This window comes from Chamaea fasciata, unplaced genomic scaffold (genome assembly GCF_029207755.1).
Source record: "Chamaea fasciata isolate MVZ Bird 193981 ecotype frontalis unplaced genomic scaffold, bChaFas1.0.hap1 SCAF_4, whole genome shotgun sequence".
Classification (NCBI taxonomy): domain Eukaryota; kingdom Metazoa; phylum Chordata; class Aves; order Passeriformes; family Sylviidae; genus Chamaea; species Chamaea fasciata.
In genome coordinates this window covers 468,934-488,302 of record NW_027094089.1, presented here as the reverse complement: position 1 = coordinate 488,302, position 19,369 = coordinate 468,934, and the positions used below count along the sequence as shown (strand labels likewise).

At 47.6% G+C, this 19,369-nt stretch overlaps 1 protein-coding gene across 1 annotated transcript; it reads right to left on the bottom strand.

Moving 5' to 3' along the window:
* Positions 1 to 10: 10 nt before the first annotated feature.
* Positions 11 to 19,369, bottom strand: ATP8B1 (ATPase phospholipid transporting 8B1). Its single transcript, XM_066180656.1, has 28 exons — positions 19,268 to 19,369; positions 13,195 to 13,387; positions 10,960 to 11,057; positions 10,560 to 10,673; positions 9,964 to 10,062; positions 9,797 to 9,858; positions 9,290 to 9,362; positions 9,129 to 9,199; positions 8,708 to 8,790; positions 8,406 to 8,564; positions 8,155 to 8,243; positions 7,694 to 7,884; positions 7,402 to 7,610; positions 6,940 to 6,983; positions 6,646 to 6,802; positions 5,870 to 6,058; positions 5,516 to 5,628; positions 5,145 to 5,309; positions 4,938 to 5,049; positions 4,652 to 4,727; positions 4,411 to 4,543; positions 3,907 to 4,192; positions 3,079 to 3,302; positions 2,614 to 2,697; positions 2,099 to 2,344; positions 1,808 to 1,946; positions 1,596 to 1,726; positions 11 to 1,087 (listed from the first exon to the last, which is right to left on the bottom strand). Exons 2-28 carry the CDS (start codon positions 13,373 to 13,375, stop codon positions 866 to 868), a joined length of 3,750 nt encoding a protein of 1,249 aa, XP_066036753.1. The 5' UTR covers positions 13,376 to 13,387; positions 19,268 to 19,369; the 3' UTR covers positions 11 to 865.

Below are 19,369 nucleotides of genomic sequence, written 5' to 3'. Positions count from 1 at the left end.
CGGGGAGACTTGCGGAGCTTTATTTCCGTCATACTCTTGAAATGTACATTCCATTGAATGGGAGCTGCAGGTCATGTCTTTTACTAGAAAACTATTTCAGTAATTAGCTTCAGTTCGGGAGGGTGGGGAGAAGTAGATAAAAGAGAAACGTTCGAACACCTCGGCTTGAGTAAAGAATGTGCAAATGTAAGGAGACTCATAAAAACACTTTTTACACTGTAAGGCACCAGCAAGGGAAATGCATTCCAATGAAAGTGACTGATTTCTAGTTATCCATCACTGACTGTGTCCAGAACTGAAATGAAGAGCTTGTACCAGCTCCAGGGGCAGCTTCCAGAGCTGAGATCTGTCCTGATTGCTAATCCAATCTGACACTGGCTGGAGTTTATCACCAAAGACATCCCAGCTCAGCTGTGACAGCTCCGATGGGAGCATCCAGGGCCCTCTCAAGGGTTGAGCATCCCCTGTGCCATCACGCCTGCTCAGCTAATGAAATGGAGCACACTAGCAAAATCGCTTTCAATGACAAATATGAAATGTAGATACAGTTTTATACCAACATAGTATTTAAAAGTGGAAAGTCCGCAATTCCAGGCATCACTAAAAACTGACACCGCTGGGGTTCCATTCCCAGCACACGTATCCTTCACTATCATACAGAGCGGTCACACAAGGATCAGTAGCTCCACGGAGAACTCTTGGCCTCTCTGTGTTCCCAGGAGTCCAAACCCAGAAACTTGTCCCATAAGACATAAAAATCTTCACATCCTTATGCCACGTGGTTAAAAAAAGATCCCGAGTTTGTCTGGACCACTTTTGTGCAGTCGCTGTGACAAACAGCTCCTCCCCGCCCGGCAGTCCCTCATCAGCTCGCGTCCCCGGAGCCCGTGCCGCTGCCGGCCAGCACGGCGTCCAGCGGGGCGCGCCGCTTGCGGATGCTGCGCCCCGAGGCGATCAGGTCGGCGTAGCCGCGCTGGTGGGAGAAGGCGTAGGCGGAGCGGCGGGCGGAGACACCGCGGCGGAACGCGCTCTGCCGCCGCTTCCACTGCTGCTCCTCCAGCAGGTACTTCCGACGGTTCCTCTGGATCTGCTCGCAAACACGCACAGGGTCATGCGTTAGGACAACACCACCACAGCTTGAACTGTTTTCATAGCCGTGTGCCGTGTGCTGGCTCAAGGCAGAGCAGAAGCAGCCAAACCTATGCCCTACACTCTCGACATGGAACCCTGGCACTCCAGCCCAGCCTAAATTAAACCCAAACTGGGGCCCTCAGCATCCTCACAGGGTCTCGGTGGCATCACCAGATCTCAGCCAGGCGCATGAGGAAACAGCCCCCAGTGAGCTGCTGCCTCTGGCTGCCCTGAGGCCACTCCTCTGCCCACGGGAGCCAAGCCAGGCTTGTGTCGCTCTCGCAAGGGCACCATCACTTCCTTGTCTCTGACATTATCATAAAATCCCAGAATGGCTTGGGCTGGAAGGGACCATAAAGCCCATCTTGTCCCAGTGGGCAGGGGCACCTTCCACTAGCCCACTGACACCAGCCCTGTAAATAAACCCCTGCCATATTCACCCAAACAACAGCGATTTCACTCACTTTATCGCTCTCCGAGGGCCAGACTGTCATGGATAAGAAACGCTGTGCCACTACAGGCAATAAGCAAAGAGCAATGGATAAAATCATGGTAAGCCAAAGGTATGGCTGTCGCAGAGCATTCGGAGCAGTTCCTGGGAATAAAAAGAGCAGAAGTTAGTTTATGACCAAGCTACATGAGACAGGACTGAGAACCACAAACCACCAGGACTGACCTGTGAACTGAAAGCCAGAAGGGAAGAGAACATGGATGCCGGCGCTGTGAAAGTCAAATGTGATCCCAAAGTAAAGTGCAATACTCCCAAATACTGAAAAAGCATTAACAAAAGTCCAGTAAGACGTATCCAGGCCAATCTAAAAGCAAACAAAAGGGCCAAATGAGTTTATTAATTCCAAATAATGTCAACTGCTTTTTGCATGTTGTTACCTTTTTGGTAGAGAAATACAGAACAGTGAGCAGAAAGGGTTCTCAGAGCACCAGAGCTCAGGAAACCAAGCTTACTTGCCTGAAAATTGACAACAAATATCAGAGAGGATGCTGCTGTGACAGCAAAGGACTGATAATCTGCAGGGGCTTCTCCATCTTGTCCCATAGATTTAAGGTAGGCTCCGTACGGGATGAAGAAGATGATCAGTGAAGTTACAGCTCCATGGAGCAAACTTATAAAGAACTTCTTGTAGTTGAAAAGTAAATCTCTCTGACCCAAAACATAAAGGCTGGGGAACCGAAGGCTCAGTTTGTCACTCACATCCTTAAAGAAGAGGAAAGAGAAAAAGTTGTTGTGAATTGTTGTTCTCAGCATGAGTTTTGAAGAGTGAGAAGCCGAACTACACAGTGTCCCAAAGGGAATGGCAGATCCCCTTCTCTTTCCAGTAGCAGGGATTCGCACAGAGTAATGCAAAAGGAAGACATTCTTCAAAGCCACAAAACCAAACCCCTCATTTCATGGACAACCAGCCTAACTTAAGGACCTGGTGGTAGACGCCTTTGGATTCATCTGCTGTAACAACATGGGGATACCTGGTCAAGCAAGCCGACGAGCAGGACCGGGAGACTGGAATACAGCACGTTGTACAGAGTGATGAACCAGTCCTCGTAGGCTGTCTGCAACACAGGGGGATTGGCAGCGCTCAGTGGTTCCATTTTATTACATCCTTCCCCTCCAGTTCCTGAGAAAACTCACACGTGCTTTACTACAGCTTTAAGTTCCCCATCTCAGTGTTCACCCAAAGGCAGCAGCACCTTGGCTCTGCTGTGTTAAGCTGCCCCACTCATTCCAGATCTTCCTCCCTGTCCAACAGTGATCCTGACTTTAGTGCTCTGGAATCACACCTAACTGCTTGTAACTGACTTGCTCAGTACTGATCACGTCCTCCTGCAGAAATCACTGGTGACAACTACACATCCCTGACCCTTCCCAGGTTAAGCCTTTGCTGTTCCTGAGGCATCTGCTTGCTGTTATCCCACACGAGCACACCTTCCTACCTGGGCAGAGAAGCCATTGAAGAACGAGTACCAGATGTGGACCAGTGTGAAAGCGAAGTTTTTGTAGAAGAAGTATCTCAGAAACTTGCACATCCTGATGTAGGACCAGCGCCCGTGGACCAGCAGCAGCCGCTGGAGGTAGCGGAACTGTCCGAAGGAGTAGTCACTGGACATGACAGCCTGCATCCCCTCCTGGCCGCTGATCCCAACTCCAATGTGGGCAGCTGGGTGAAGGAGACAAACACCACACACTAGGTTGGACAAAGGGACAGGAACACGACCAGGGCCACATTTCTACTGCCACCTGGATTCTCTCTCAGTGCTTGTTCTGTCAGAATGCACCGGGGAAACTTCACCAAAGGAGAAACAAGCGATGAGACAGAGCGAGTGAAGTCCTGAACAAACTGGCCAGGCAGTTTACAAACACCCTCAGGACATATCCTGGACACTTTTTTCTCACTGGAATCTCTTGAGAAGCTGTTCAAAGAGTAGCAAGTACAATCTGGGATGGCTAATGCCACCAGGCAAGGGGCAGCCAAGCTATTGCTTTGGTCTTCATATTACATTTCTGTAACACACAGCATGAGAACAGATGGGATTTGAGTCTCTGCTCAGGGAATGTATTCAGAAAAAAACAAAATCGATCAGTAAAAACCACTAACCATTTCCTAAAGTGCTTCCTCAGAAAGGGAAACAGGCACAGAAGCTAAAAGCCCCACGGCAGCAAAGCAGATGGAAAAGTCTTCTGACAGAGAGGGACAGTGGAGAGACTGCAGGAGCAGGCCAGAGGAGATCTGTCCTAGTGAGAGAGCTTGGCAGCTGCCTTACTTTTGATCATGTTCACATCATTGGCCCCATCCCCGATGGCCAGGGTGATGGCCTTCTTGTACTTCTTCACCAGCTCCACCACCATGGCCTTCTGCTTGGGTGTCACACGGCAGCAGATCACAGCCCTGCACTCGCAGGCCAGATCAACAAAGTTCTTCTGCTGCTGCTCCTTGTAGGCCTCTGCCCTTCTCCTTTTCTCAGTTTGTTTTTTCTTCTCTTCTGCTGTTCTGGGGAATTTCAGTTTCAGTTTCTTTTTCTTCTTTTTCTTCTCCTGCAGGATTTCATTCTGTGAAAAGAATAAAACTTACTATGTTCCCTTCTGCACCATTTCCAGTCCTACTCCAGGCACTGCCCAACAACACACCTGAGCTCACTACGCTCCCAGAGTCCATTTCTGGCATTTTAATGAACTGCTGGTGCAGACAAAGGAACAGAGTCCCCAGTGAGAGTCACTGTAGCCTGGTGGTGCCCCAAAATACTCGGGAGAACAGCCTTTGTACATACCAGCCAGGAGCCAGTGATGATCAGAGCCCGATCTCTGCTGCCCTGGAAGAAGGGCTCGTTCATTCTGAGAGAGGAATGTGGACTGGATCCAGCACTGTTCCTCTGGTTTTCCAGCCTCGTTTGAAGGAGAGCACTGGAAAGAGAGGGAGAAACTGTTACAGAAAAGTCAAGGATAAACTTTAAGCTAGGTCAGTCTCAGACTGAAAATCCTGAAAACTAACTCCTCGGTGCTTTCACTTGCCTGGTTTCTTCTCCATAGCAGATGGCTGTTTCCTCTGTTAAGAGATCACAGGAAAATCCAATATTTTCAGCAGTTTCTGGGAAAAAAAAAAAAAAAAAGAGAGAGGAAAGTATTTACTCAAAGTTCTGTCACAAGTAATTGTTAGGAGCAGCCCAGAAGCACCTCAAGCGCTCTTAAGTAATTTCTGACTAAAGTCTCAGCAGGAGAATTCCCTTTCAATGCCACAGTGTAGATGAACAGGAAACAGTCCTCCTGTTTTTAGCTGTTTGGCTGTAAGCAACCTCACCTTTTTTGTCGCCAGTAAGCACCCAGATTTTAATGTCTGCTTTGGAGAGTCTGGAGATCGTTTCTGGAACTCCATCCTGTAGTTTGTCTTCAATAGCTGTTGCACCAAGCAGCTGGAAGGGATTTGAAACACAGGTGGTTAGTAGCACTGGAACATGTTTCTTTTAATATAAGAATTGAAATGTACTAAATAGATACAGCTCCTTACAATCAAGTTTTTTTCTATTTCCTCATACACTCTGTCCAGAGCTTCATCCCGGTGACTGGTAGCTAAACTGGCCTCCATAAACTTTTTATTCCACACTTCAAATTCATCCTGGCTTATGTCTCTATAGCACAGGCAGAGTGTCCTGAGAGTTTCATTTGCAAAGACCTGAAAAATAATTAAACCACACATATCCACAAACACCAGGGTACGAACCATGAGCATTTGACAAGTTTGACAGAACAAGTCCAACTTTCAGAACCAATTGCAGGTTTCCATTTGTCTTAATAGCTTAGGAAAAGGAAATGAACGACACTATTGTCAGAAAGAAACAATTTTGGTTTTAAAAAGGAGCATACAAAATACAAACATACATCGAGTGCCTCTTCTGTGGCTTCTCTCTTTAGATTCTTGGGGTGCAGCCGCTCGTAAATCACCGTGTCAGCCCCTTTGCAATACAGCCTGATATTGCCCCCGGACTCTCTCACTGCGGAGGGAAACAGCAGAGGTGGCACCCTTATACCAAGGAATCATTTCAGATTGGATTTACGTCAGCCTACTGCCAAGTACCAAAGCCCAGGATGGCATTTCTTCTTTCGGTGGACTCAAACATGCCCCAGGACTGCCACCGAGCTGTTAATTCTTGACCCCAGCTTCCTTTGCACATCCCTTTTCACCCCTGAAATACAAGTGACCTTCTCCATGCAGGCTGGCGGCAATCAGCTTACCGATGACAGACATCCGCTTCCTGTCGCTGTTGAAGTCCAGGATGGCCAGGACACCGTAGGTCCTCTCGACCCCCATCTCACTTATGGTGATGGTGTTCTGCGTTCGGGACAGGAAGACGTACCCGAAGTTCCGCGCGGCCGTCACCAGGGCCCCCTCGTCCGGGGAAGCTGCCTGGTAATGGAGCTGACCTGTAGGATTGCAGCCAGGACACAGCTGGGGGTACAGCAGGACACTGCTGCGGGGCAGCACCTGCCAGCAGTGCACACAGAGAACGGGGACCACGAACCCCCCGGCCTGCTACACGTCCTTCCCAAACAGGATCAGTCCTCAGCCTGCTTCCCTCCGCGTATTAAAGCAAAACTCCACGTTTCCTGCCTCAATATCCTAATTTCTCAATCCGGCCATCGAAACATTTTCAAAAGAAGCTCCAAAAGAGGAATCCTTGGCCACAGACACCAATACAGTGAGTGGAAACAACCCCAAAAATGTTAGGAACGAGAAAGGACGGGACACTGTTGGTTTTACGGAGCTTTCACAAAGATGGGAGTAAAGCAATATTATTATTTCGTGTTTTAATGGAATCTTCTGACCCGTGAACTCAAAAACTCAGTAGCTGGTCACCTCTACATTTAGTTTTGTTCAACTTAAAAGGGCAGCCTAACACTCCTCCCTTATGGTATCAGCATCAGTTGCAGATCTCTCCCATGTGGCACTGGATTTGAATCATTGTTTTCTGCTACACAGGGAAACCAAACCAACCAAAAGCCATACTCACCATCAGAAGTGTCAGCCATGACTGTGTGACAAATAGCAAGCAGAAAAAAGAACTTGTGGATTTCTGTCTCCTTCCCAGACTTTATTTGCTCTATCAGATAATGATCATAGAATAAGAACTTTCCATCTGCGTACGCGTTCCAGCTGAAATCAGCTTGCTGCTCAGAAAACAGGGGAAGAGAGTCTGAGTTACCACAGGTGCCGTTGCTTTGTGCCCACCCACCCCTCTGGGTGCTCTGCCGAGGAAACATTCCCATGTGGGACCGGGACACAGAGCTGGCAGGGATGAACCTACCTCTGGGTGGCTCTGGAGCTGCCCCGCTGCATCCCGGCAGTCTCCTGCAAGGCAAGCACCTGCAGTCAGGGGAACCAGGCACAAGAGAGCTTTTACAACCCACCACAAAGTGAAACATGCCTACAGCATGCACTGCCCTGCGACTGGAAGGAAAGGAAAAGGACAAACTGCTGCTCTTACTAAAATCCCCTTCTCTGTTTCTTCACTTTGTCCCCAAAGCATTTCTAGTGAAAGTAAATTTCTACAAAAAATTGTGCAAATTACCAATTTTCAGTTCTTCTGAAAGCTGAGAAGTTCCCACTAAAGCTCCTTAATTTCCACTTTGTAAATGGGAAAACCCCAACAAATCAACCCAATTCCAGGTCTACGTTGTGCAAGTTCAGTTGGAACTAAGAGAATGTGTGCGTACCTGATCTCCAACAGGCATGAAAATTCCTCCTCCTCCTCCTTTGCACAGCTTACCGTATCTTTGCCCATTGATGCAACACTTTTTGAAGGTCATGATGTTCTGTGTGAGGGTTCCAGTCTTGTCAGAGAAGATGTACTGGATCTGCCCCAGCTGCTCGTTCAGCGTGGTGGTCCTGGCCTTGGCAGCCGTGTCCTTCTCGGCGTAGTACATCTGCAGGTCCCAGTTGATGAAATAGCTTTGGCCAAAGCGGATCACTTCCACGCTAAATGAAAGAGAAGGAATGTTCTCAGTGCCAGCTGCAGCTCACGCTGCCACACAACAGCACCTCCTGGGGCGTTGCCCTACCTCACGTAGAGGGAGATGGGCACCATGGTGTTGAGGACAATGATGTACCCCCAGAAGTTGAGGAAGCCCCGGTAGGCAGGGCTCCAGTCCTGTGCATCGTACAGGTACCAGGAGGAGTTGCCAATCTGCTGCTCCCAGTAGGTGTGTCCGATGGCCAGCCCGGCCGACAGCAGGATAAGGACCACGATGATCTACAGGGCACAGAGAGGCCTCTCACACTTTTGCTCTACTTAAATCCCAAACCCCCGTTTTCCAAACAGAATATGACAGGTATTTGTGAGGAGAAATGGAGAAACATTTCCCACAAAGGCATCTTTCAGATTTCCTACTCCATCCCAGCTCAGCAGGCCAGAAAAAAGTCAAAACATATTTATTACACACACACACACAGAGGAAGAAGCAGCTTAACTTTGCATTCACTATTCTCTTAAAATCTGAATTTTAAACAAAAAATGGCTTACAGTATAAACCATGTAGTTCATAAGGGAGTCAATTTTCGTCCTTTTAAATCTTGTCTTTCCACTGTTTTTCATTATTTTTGTGTCAGCACCTAAAAATAAAGAGCAAAAATTAAATGGGAAAGATAGGATAAGGAAACACGTGTCGGTATCACAGTTTTACCAAACTGGAACATTAAATACAGTCGGTGTCTATAGGGTGAAGATTCCTTTTCACTCTACAGGGGTGCTTTTAGTGGGGAAGTATCACACACCTGCAAATATGACCATTCCGTGGCAGAAGTCCGTATTCCTGATCTTACAGCCACGCAACAAAATCTTATCAGCATCCAGGGAATAATTTGAGTTTCTCCAGGACAACGTTCCTGTAAACTTATCCAGTCGGTTATTGGGTTCTTCACATTCAACCAGACCTAGAAAATTTGGAGGAGAATGTGTTTAAAATCCAAATGCATTGATTTGTGCCCACCATCGAAGTAGCTTTACTTTGCTTTTATTGAATTGCAAACTATTTGAGCTTTGTTCTAAATAGCCTTAGGTGCAGAACTGTACCAACCATCAAAGTCTGCCAGGGCACTTTCTTCCTGAAGGTGTCTGTGTGTCACCTCTAGGGCCATTTTGAATTTTAAGTTAGTCTCACTAAGAAGAAAGGATAAAAAGGTGATTTTATTAAAACCTTGGATACAAGAGAGAAGTTTAAACACAATTAAATTAAAGTAGCTCTACTTCTCTGGGCAGCATATACTAAAGTGAAAAAAATAAATCCTTCCCCCCTTCTCCCTATGTCGCATTCTCCAACGCTTTTGATGTGTCTTTAGCACTGCAGTGGGCAATTTTTAATTCTTGCATTGTGGGAATCAGCAGCTGGATACAGTTCCCCAGGAGTGGCTTAACAAGCAGACTCTGACGTACACAATCCTTGCTCTTTCCCTACTCAGCCCAAATTAACTCCAAGACATCCTTAAGTAGAGCCTTACCCATCCAGTTCTGCCGTCTCCACATAGCACAGACTGTTTGGTTCTGAGCTGGACAGCAGCAAAATATCAGCCTAGAAAACAAAGAAATGAACATCAAATAAAGCCAGGTCAAGACTCCTAGAGAACTCTCTAGGAACATAAAACAAATGTGAAGCACTTACAGGAACAAAAGTATTTTTCTTCAGACGGATGATATCACCAACTTTAATATCCTTCCATTTTGTGGCTTTGAACCTAAAATCAAGATAGTTTAATAATTATTACTCTTTAATCTAGGACACGATGCACTCTATAAACCTTATCATACTGAACTTTCCTTAGAACAAAAATGACCTCTTGGTGCGCTGTGGGTTTGCTGTTCAGAAACTGCAATTTAGTTGAGGGTCTACAGCTCAGAAGTCAACCTACCTCTTCTCTTCCCACTTCACCTAGTTATGAATCCCCGTCCTTCCCTCCAAAGAAGTTGCTCTTAGCACAAATTTAGTCCCAGCAAATTAACTTTAAATTGCTCCTTTAAGGAATTCTCTTCCAGCTTCAATTAGGTTTTCAGACAGGCAACAGGGAACAGAGCTGAACCTTTCCTATCATCTATAGCTTGAGATCTGTGGCAAAGCTTAGCAACAGGGCAACAATCATCACTTACAGAGCTCAGAGGAAAACATACAAACCTTCCGTCCTTGATGACATCACATGTCCTGTTATTGACCTCGTTGTCCATCCTGTGACGAGCCTGAAACCGGAGCAAAGAATGTACTCCCTGCTCTGTGTCACAACAGGAGAAATGTGCTACTCTGGGTGGGTTTTGCTTTTTATATCAACAGAACATGGCTCTTACTATGTCATCCACCAGGTCTTTGACTGCAGTTATTCCCAGCACCAAGAGCAAGGGCACCAGTGTTGTGTACCACGACAAGGTAGTTATTTGAGGAATACACTACAAAAGACCAATAAAATCGGTTCAGTACAGTCATCAATCAAATTTAAATCAAATTTTAATATTTCAGTGTCACCGGACTAGAGAAAAAAACAACACAACAGAGAGAATTTTAAGTCAGGCTGTGAAAATGAACAAAACTCTGTGGGAAGAGTTTGGCTGTTATGCTACCTAGAAATCAGCTTCCCTTTAGCAATTCCACTGGCTCATATAGTCTGTTGGTGCTTCTGATTTATGAGACGAACTCAAGAAACATCTTTTCCTCACGAAATCCATGAGCTCTGCAACAAGTTCATTCTAATTCTGAGCAACTAGCTCGTGCCAGAACCCTGCCATAGCTCATCCAGATTTGTTGCAGGTTTCTGTTATGAAGGGTTTGGTCTCTGCAGCAGTTCACATAGTGCCCCTCAATTCCCTGGCAGGACAGCACTGACTTGTGTCAGAAATATAATTGAGCTCGAATTCCCTTCACAGTCAGTATTCTCCCTCTCGCTCACCTGCAATATGAGAAGAACAAGGAAGTAGAAGTTGGCTGCTCTCTTGAACTGTTCAAACAGATTCAGAGGTAAAAACGTGATGGGGTTGTACTTGTACGTCTTAATTGCATTTCCCTGTGGGAGAAATCCAAACACCAGTCACACAGCAGAGCTTCTCCTTCCAACGCAAATGTACAGTGCATGTCTTTAAGCTCCGAATTCTCCATCTCACCTTGAACATGTCTCTTGATACCTTGATTTTCCATTCCAAAACCCCAGCCCAGTTATTCTTGCCCCCCCACACACCGAGGAATTGTGAACGGTGGTTTTTACACCACTCACCAGCCATTCCAAAGATCTTACCGGGATTAAGGAAGCATTCACCCGACAATTAGCACCTCACTGGGATAAAACAGCTTACCGCATATTTGTTTTTCTTGAAGCACAGGAAGATTGTTCTCTTGAAGCCCGGCTGGTCATAGAAGCGCTGATCGTTTGCTTTAACTTGCCAGCTGCAGTCTGGAAAGGACAAAAGGGGTCCAAAAGTGTTGTAAACATCAGGGGACAAATCTGCCACTTTCAGGTTTTCTCTCAAATCCATATTTCAAAGGTACTTTCGACTGAAGCAAGGCTGGTACCTGCTTTATAGTACATATCCTTAAAAAAAAAACCTTTTCAAGACATTTCCGGGCTGTTTGTCTTTCTTGTGAGATTTTTACTTTATTTATACATTCAACAAGGAGTGCTGCGTAACATTTGAATGTTCTGTGGGAAATCTGCAGAGTAACATTTGTTCAAGCTCAATTCCCTTCTCTTCGGGTTTGCTTCTGTGATGCCAGCGAAGCGCTAAGCACTCCAGCCCGGGTATCGGGTCTTGCTGGAAATGAAGAGGTCAGTTCACCTTTTAAGGCAACTGTTTGATTTAACCATACTGTGCCATGGGTTTCATTCACCCCCATAAAAAAAAAAGGACAAATCTGAAGTGCTCATTTTATTTCATCAGCCACCACTTCTGCTCGCTTGTCAGAAAACTCAGGGACAGGAACTGCATCCACCAAGTAATTTTCTGTGCCCGCTCTTCCACGGGCCACCGCTTTCCCTCCCAGATGCTTCAGCTCGCATTCCCTGGAGCCTGCAGCACGGACACCCTGCCACCCACAGCCGCACACTCGGGCCCTGCCCACATGCCCGGAACTCATTCCCCAGGTTTCCAAGCCGGCTGCCGGCAGCTCTGCCTGCCTGGGAAGGATGACGCAGGCAGGATTTGGAAATGCAACTTTCCTGACTCACCGGCCAAGCATCTCCCCCTGTCCTCCAGCCCACAGTGACTGTCCCTAATGGGTGCTCTTCCTGGTTTCATGAGATCCTCTTCAGCCATGCATGGCATGAAACTCCCAGAGGCAGAGGCGTGGGGCCTGGCACGGCTCTGACTAACACATCAAAACCCAAATCCAAGTGCAAAGACCTTTTTTTCCCCACCTAACACAGAGCAAATTCCAAACTGACCTCTCTGGACTTCTCCTGTGACTACACAACTTTCATTTCCAGCACCTTGGTTAGAAGCCCAGAAGACAGTAGAGGAATACTTATCTCGAGGAACCGTGTTTTGAGTTAAAAGATTGTACTCATGAATTGAGAAAGTTTCTAAATTTTGTCAAAATGACAGGGCATGAATAAAAACATAAAGTCTACATAAACATTTCTTTAACACATCCCGAAAACACAGCAGTGTTGATAAAACTGATGGAAAACTGGCAAATTAGGTCTGAGGTAAAACCTGCAGGAAGAAAGCTCCTCAAAATTACTCTAAACTGTGGTACTAACACCTAATACTTGGCAAGCTGCTTTGGTAATTCATCAGCTTTAAAGGATGTCATCATAAAAAAAAATCTTAAACTAAACATGTGACAGGTGCTTGTAAAACGAAAACACATAACAGGTGGTGATGAAATGAGAGCTGATCAACTGTTCCCACACAAACAGGAAAAAAATCTGTATAAATTACAGGGGCTCTGGTTACATTGAAAATACTGGTGTTGCAGCATGAGAAAAGGGAACTTAGGGGGGCTACAGATGTTTCTTGGGCAGAAGTTCAGAACAGGGATGCCAGAAAGGCTCCTCCCACTGATGTTCCTACGCTGGAGCGACCACAGGCTGTACCTGCCGGTTCCTCTGAACTCCTCCTACTCACCTTTTACCTTTCAGGAAACTCAGGCTACAAAATGAGCAGTGAGGTGGAAATCTTCTCTGCACAAGCAGGAATCCAGGGAAAACACTGACTGAGCACAGCAAAATGTTAATGCTGGAGCCCGTCTCCAGAGGAGTGGGAAAACAAGTACCTGAAGGTCTGTCTGAACAGTTCCCAGAGCACAGGCCATGTACATCCAGGGCCTGCCTTAATTAACAGGAGGTCACCATGCAGCTCATTATCTTTACGCAAGGAGCAGTGGCACAGAACTGGGCTGCAGGCTGGAATGAAGCCGAGTTTCATTCTGACATTTGTCAAACTGACCTGCCATCGATTACTCCTCCAGAGTCAGAGAAGCCGTTCCAAACCTTACCTGACAAATAAACACAGAAGTCCAGTTGGTCCCTGAGGCTCAGCCTCTGCATCCAGCACCGTGTTCTCCCCAAAGGAAGTTCCTGATGTTGTTACCTTTTTTCCCAGGATCTCGGCTCTCCTCGGTGTCCCTGCTGGTTTGGTTTGGCCTCGGTTCAGCCCCAGGCTGCCGACCGTCCAGCTCGTCCTCTGTTTCATCGTCACTGTAGGGCACCACCTCATCGTTGGGCTGGGAATCCTCCTCGAAGGTGGTCTCCGAATCCCTTTCCGGGATCATGCTGCTAGCACCCTGCCAGCATTTTGGACAAGTTAGAGCAAAGACCTCATGTAGCAAGTGCTGGAAACCTCAGCTCTAATTTTACTCTGCTGGTGCCGGTCACCAGACCCCACATCTGAAACCAGTTTCCCCAGAAGAGCGCAGGGCACGGGCTTGGTTTTCCTGCACTGAGCAGAGTGAGGGGGCAGTTCTTGTCCCAGCCAGCCCTTCATTACTGTTCTGCTATGTGTAATTACACACCGCAGCCCCAGGAACACCGTGTGCTCCCGACACAGGATGTAGGAGCTGGGGAGAGCACCAACACATCTCCCGGTGGCCATTGCATCATGCCCTGAGGAGCCACAGCAGCTGGAGCCCTGCTTGGCCACGGTGGGACACGAAAACGGGCACCGAGCACCAGGTCAGACATCCAGCGTTGGGGTGACGCAGCTGATCCTCCACCCCGGCCTGCCCAGCCTCACCAAACCAGCCTCGCTTCCTCTCTCTTCCCATGGGCTGAACATCAGTGTTTGTCGCTGCAAGACCCCACAGCTCGGCGTCCAAACACCTGAGGACACCATGGGACGCATTTTGGCTCCGCCCTGAGCTGTATCAGAGGAGGGATGGCCCCCGGCTGAGCTGTGGCCATGCCCGTGTGCCCTTCAGCTGTGCCTCGAGTCTGGACGTCTCCAGCCATCACTGGGATGTGATCCTGATCCCAAGCTCCACATCAGCTTCCCAGCTTGCCCCTTGACCCGCCTCACCACCAGGGCACAAACTCAGCAGCCAGCAGGGCTGACACCAACCCCGCTGACATCCCCCTCAGCTTCTCGTGTAGCAAAGCTGAATCGTCTCCCCTGCCTAATACCTCCTGTAAGAATGAGACGAACATTCCATGAGCACGGACTGTATGACAGCTGGTCACTAACACAGGTGTAGAACCTGAGACTTCTGTGACAGATTGCGTTTCCCAAAATAGCCTTGGAGTTAGGGAATACACCTCAAGCTCCAACTCAGGCCCCCCGAGTACCTCACTGTGATATTTTGGGTTATTTCTCCTCTTTTTGGTGCTTTAGTTCTTTCTGTCCTGCTAACACCTCTCATGGGGACTGCTGGGGGAAACAAGTTCCTCCCACACACAGTCCCTAGAACACAAAATGCCACCAGATCTTTGACTGGCTCTCACTCTACAACTGAAACAAGCTCATATCCCTGGCACACAGAGATTCAGCTGTGCGTCTATTAAACTTTACTGATTAACTGCTTAATGATTAATGAACTAATTAGTCATGCAAAGGGTTACATGAGATATCAGAAACATGCCGCTTTTGTTTTCCATTACAGATGTGTGGCTACATGGCAATGCCGGCAACGCCACCAGCAGCAGCCTGTGATGCTCACTGGGAACGGCAGCAAAGTGATCTGGGGTAAGCTTAAATTAACTGTAGTCACTTTCCCTCCTCAGACAGCTAAACTGCCCACTGGAAAACCTTATTAAGAGAGGAGATCTCATTAAGTGTTGCCCTGCAGGCAGCACGAGTGCTCTGTGCTGCGGGCACATCATTAGCATGCTGCAGGAGGCAGTGGAATTGTGCCCGGGGCTGGCCAGGAGCCTGCAGAAAAGCGCCCGCAGTTGGGAGAGCTGCTGTGGGACCCAGGGCAAAGGAGTCCTCCCGTGACAGGCTGACAAATTGGTTTAGAGTTAAGTTTCTTGACACCCAGCCTGGAAGAAAAGGGCCGGCCGGGAGGGATGGCAGAGCCGTGTGACAAGTTCAGAGGAAGGTGGGGAGCGATGACGATGTGAAAGGGGAGATGGGAGGGACCGACAACACGGAGCAGCAGGGATGCCAGCTAATCCTGAGGCAGCAGGTAAGGGAGGGGAGCACACACCCAGCAGAACCTGGGCGCAGGAGGCACCCAGCAGAAACCAAAGGGCGACAAACATGGCAAGAAGAGAGGAGGCCACTACTGATTTTGGATGTGAAAACAGTTACTGTGGCTGTGAAAACAGCTCATGGAGGGCCTGAGATGGAACAACACAGTTGTTAAATACTGCTTGATAAAATACTCAGAGAACACTTTAAAAAGCTGTTTCTTGGCTGCATGGCCGAGATTTTCTAGTTCCATTTTCTAGTTCCTGACTTGACAACAGGGGCTTTCACACTGTTTCAGAGCAGTTTCAGATCAGAAAACCTCACATTAACCACTTCAGTCTAGAGGCAGTGTCAGCTCACACTGTCTGTCAGGAGGGGAGCAATGCCCAGCTCCCAGTTCTGCCTTCTAGCTTGGAAAACCCTGCTGATCCAGCAGCAGTATGGATATATGGGGAGGTAAAGGAGATCAAAATAATATTGAGAACAAGTTTAAGTATACCTGATCCAGTTTATTTACTATAAGGGCAAATTCCGCAGTGCTTCAGTCACTCAGGTTTTGTGTCTACTTCTGCCTCAGGGCAAGCACCAGATAATTTGGAATAAATTAAACCTTGTAAAAACTCCACTTACTGCATTTGTTTCAAGGCAGTAAACAACAACCCAAATCAATCTTACTCTAAATTCTTCTCTGGAGAGTCACTGCACATGACACTGCTGCAAGAACCTGGGCTGACTTCTTGCAAATCAGATCATCACTCAAAGTGCCCTGAAAGTTAACAAATCCATCTAGAACAAGGAACACGTACAGTAAAAGGATTAAAAATGCCACTCAAGCTGTTGTGTTTTTTTTGGATATAAAGACCTACAATGTGAAGCACAACAAGGCTCTCCATTACACACCTGCTGGCCGCACAGCCCGTGCACAGCCCACACCCTGCACGTTCCTGTCCTTGGCACCACATTCTGCACTGCTCGCACGCTCTGGCAGTGCCAAGCTCAACAGCTGCTCAAACCTGGCCGTGCACTGTTCTTCCAGAACACGACAACAACAGTGTTTTAGGTGAGAATCATAAAGCAAACACAAATAGTACAAAGAGTAACCCAGAGAGACCCTTCTGAACTGCTTTAGGTCTCTGGAGTTCAAATAGGACAAAAAAGCCACAGCAAGATGTTTCACTGATTGAACTTGGCAGTAAAAAAGTACTTAAATGCAAAGCCTGATCCTCAGGCAGATTAGATTTATTTCTTCACTAGGAGCAATGTAAAACACCACCTGCTTACAGGAGGGCTGAATACAAACTCCCCAGACTGCAATAGAAAGCCATGTCTGCCATCAGCCTCTGGGGTGGGGCTCCCACAAGGACCCGCTGGCAGATGCACGATCACTCCAATGACATTTTCCCTAAGAGGCAGCAGTAATTATCCTGCCATCTCCAGCTGTCCCACGCTGCTCACCTCGCCAGTGACGGAGAGTCGGAGCTAAAATGGGAACACGGACAAAGACAGCCTGGTAGGGAACAGCAGCCCAGAGGACACTCTCAGGGCTGCAACCCAGCACCCAAAGCAGGAATCAGAGCCCGCAGAGCACTTGGGTGTCTCCACCAGAGCAGACACCTGTATTCAAGGGGCTCAAGCCCATAGCCCAGCTGATACCCTGACAGGTTCCAGAATGATCTTTCATCCATGGGCACAGGATTAAGGGACGGCTCTAACAGCACTTGAGGCCTGAAATTTGGGCTTGTAAAGATCCACCCTCGGGTCATGATCCACCCTCTAGCCCAATAATGACCCAAGTGGCACCAGTGAATGCTCCCACAGTTATTTTTAACCCCCCCAAGCCTCTGACAGCAGGATATTGTGTTTCTGCTCTCCCCTCAGGGATCCCAGGCAAAGGCTTTCACAGGGTATAGGCCTTCATTAAAAATGTATTCAGCAACTCCTGTCCCTGGAACCAGAGCTGCGACAGGGAGACCAGCAAATCATAAACTGGATTTGCTCCCAATAGATGAGATGGATCACTGATTACTCAAAGCAGATATGAAATGTTACTGGTAACAAGTGCTTGGACAGGCAGATAGAAGGGTCATCTGAACAACTAAAACCTCCCAGGTAATCTTTATGACATGTTAAGAGGAAAAGAAAACAGCAGCTAAAACAGCATGAATCAGCACAAATGGGCCAAGGAAATAACCTTCACTCCAAACACTACTGAGCTTCAGGTAGATTGCCATGCAAATTACATGCTTAAAGCTGATCAATTTGTGGAGCTATTTCACACACAACAGCTCCAGTACTTCCCTGAATGACTACTTTATAGTAATTGAACACCCAAAAATTGTATCTCGAAGGGGCTGATTTCCCTCAAGTCATTTCTTCTGAAACACACTGGCTGTCCCATGCCCCCTAAGAAAGATAAAGCCCAGCTCCCTGGGATGCCCCGGAGGAAAAGGTGAGCTCAGGAGTTCAGGTATGTTCTTTGAGCCAGCTGAGGCTCGGGAGTGTAAGGCAATGAAACCCAACTCCTGAGCCTACACACCTTCCCTGAGCTGTGACCCTGGAAACAGTTCCCACTGGAACCTGCCAACACGTGCCTTACACGGGGTGACTCAGAGTCACCCCCAAAAGGTTCCAATCGCAGTGATTCCAGGAAGGCGGCGGGTAAAATGCTCGTGGGGAAGTCATGCACCCACACAACCCAGGAGAGCAGGACGTGTCACACCCGAGATCTCCACACAACAGAACCACCAAGCACTCCAGCTCTCTCTGCAAGGTGAGAGGTCCCTGGGGATCCAGCTCTGCAAGTGACAGGTCCCAGAGGAGTCAGCCTGGCTGCACCATCGAGTGCTGCCGTGCACCCAGCCCCTCATTGTACGCGCCTTTTACACGCACCATTTTTAAATACAAAGTGCATCTGTTTGATTCACAATAGCACCTCAACACAGGCACCTCCTACTGCTCTGGAGGCTGTACAAACTCTGAGGATTAAGGGCTAATCCCAGCTCCAAGAGACTTTTTAATTGCCATTGTGTGCAGCCAACCTTGCAACACCCACAGATCTTCCCTTTGCAAGGAACTCCTCCAATGCCATAATAACCCCGATTACACAGAAAAACCGTAACACACTGGCACCACCAAACTCTGAAAATCTTACTTTAAAAAGCTGCTTGCGCCAAACCTGGCTGCAGGGAGGGGACAGTTCCTCCCCTGAACACACTGCAAGCTGAGACTCCAAGACCCTGAAACCCTCTAGAGAGAGGAGGGAGGGCACAGTTCCGTGCTGCTGGCAAATGTTAAAGCCCCATCTTGGAGAAAAAAATTAAAACTAGAAAGCAGAGGCTATTGTGTACTCCCCAGTGTAGCTACTTATTAAAACTTGCATGAAAATAAGTATGAAGGACATTCCAATATAATTAATTGATCCAGATGAGCCAACAGGATTTGACACAAGGAAGAGATTAACCAGACAGCAAGAACTTAACAGAAAATCACCCCAAGAAAGAGACCCACAGCTTGCAGGTCATCTGCCCGAGGTTACGCAAAACTGGTTGAAGATGGGCCACTGCAGAAACAAACCCATCATTTTCCCTATTATCTGCCCGAGGATTTCTCATTAACAGATCTGCAGAGTTCCATCATTTAAAGTCCAAGGCAAGGCAAGCTATCTTTGCAGAAGATAAGCGGGTTGGTAACCTTTGCTCAAGCTGCAGGTTCCAGCGCACTCTGAAGGGGTTTTAACCTGCCTTTTAGAGGGTGTTACCTTGGTCCTGAAGTTCACATTATTCAGCAGCCCATATTGAGGTTAATAGAGGAAAAAAATAATTCCTTTTGTGCACGCTTAAACTGCATTGTTTGGAGTAGAAGTTTTTGGAACTTTGTAGAGAGTTGTTTTCCTAGCAATCACTGTCACCATCAAAACCAGCAGGTATTTTTAACTGGACTGAATAAAGGTTACTTCCTGCTACCACGATAAGAGATGCCATTAATACACCTCTTCTGGCAGCATCTACAATGGACACTGAAGCCATTTTCCTAAACTCACCGTTATCCAATGGAGTGTGTGACTGAAGCCCAGGCTGCATCACAGGTGCTGGCACTGGCCACTCACAGAGAATCCCGTGTTCAGCTTCAAATCAGGCTCCAT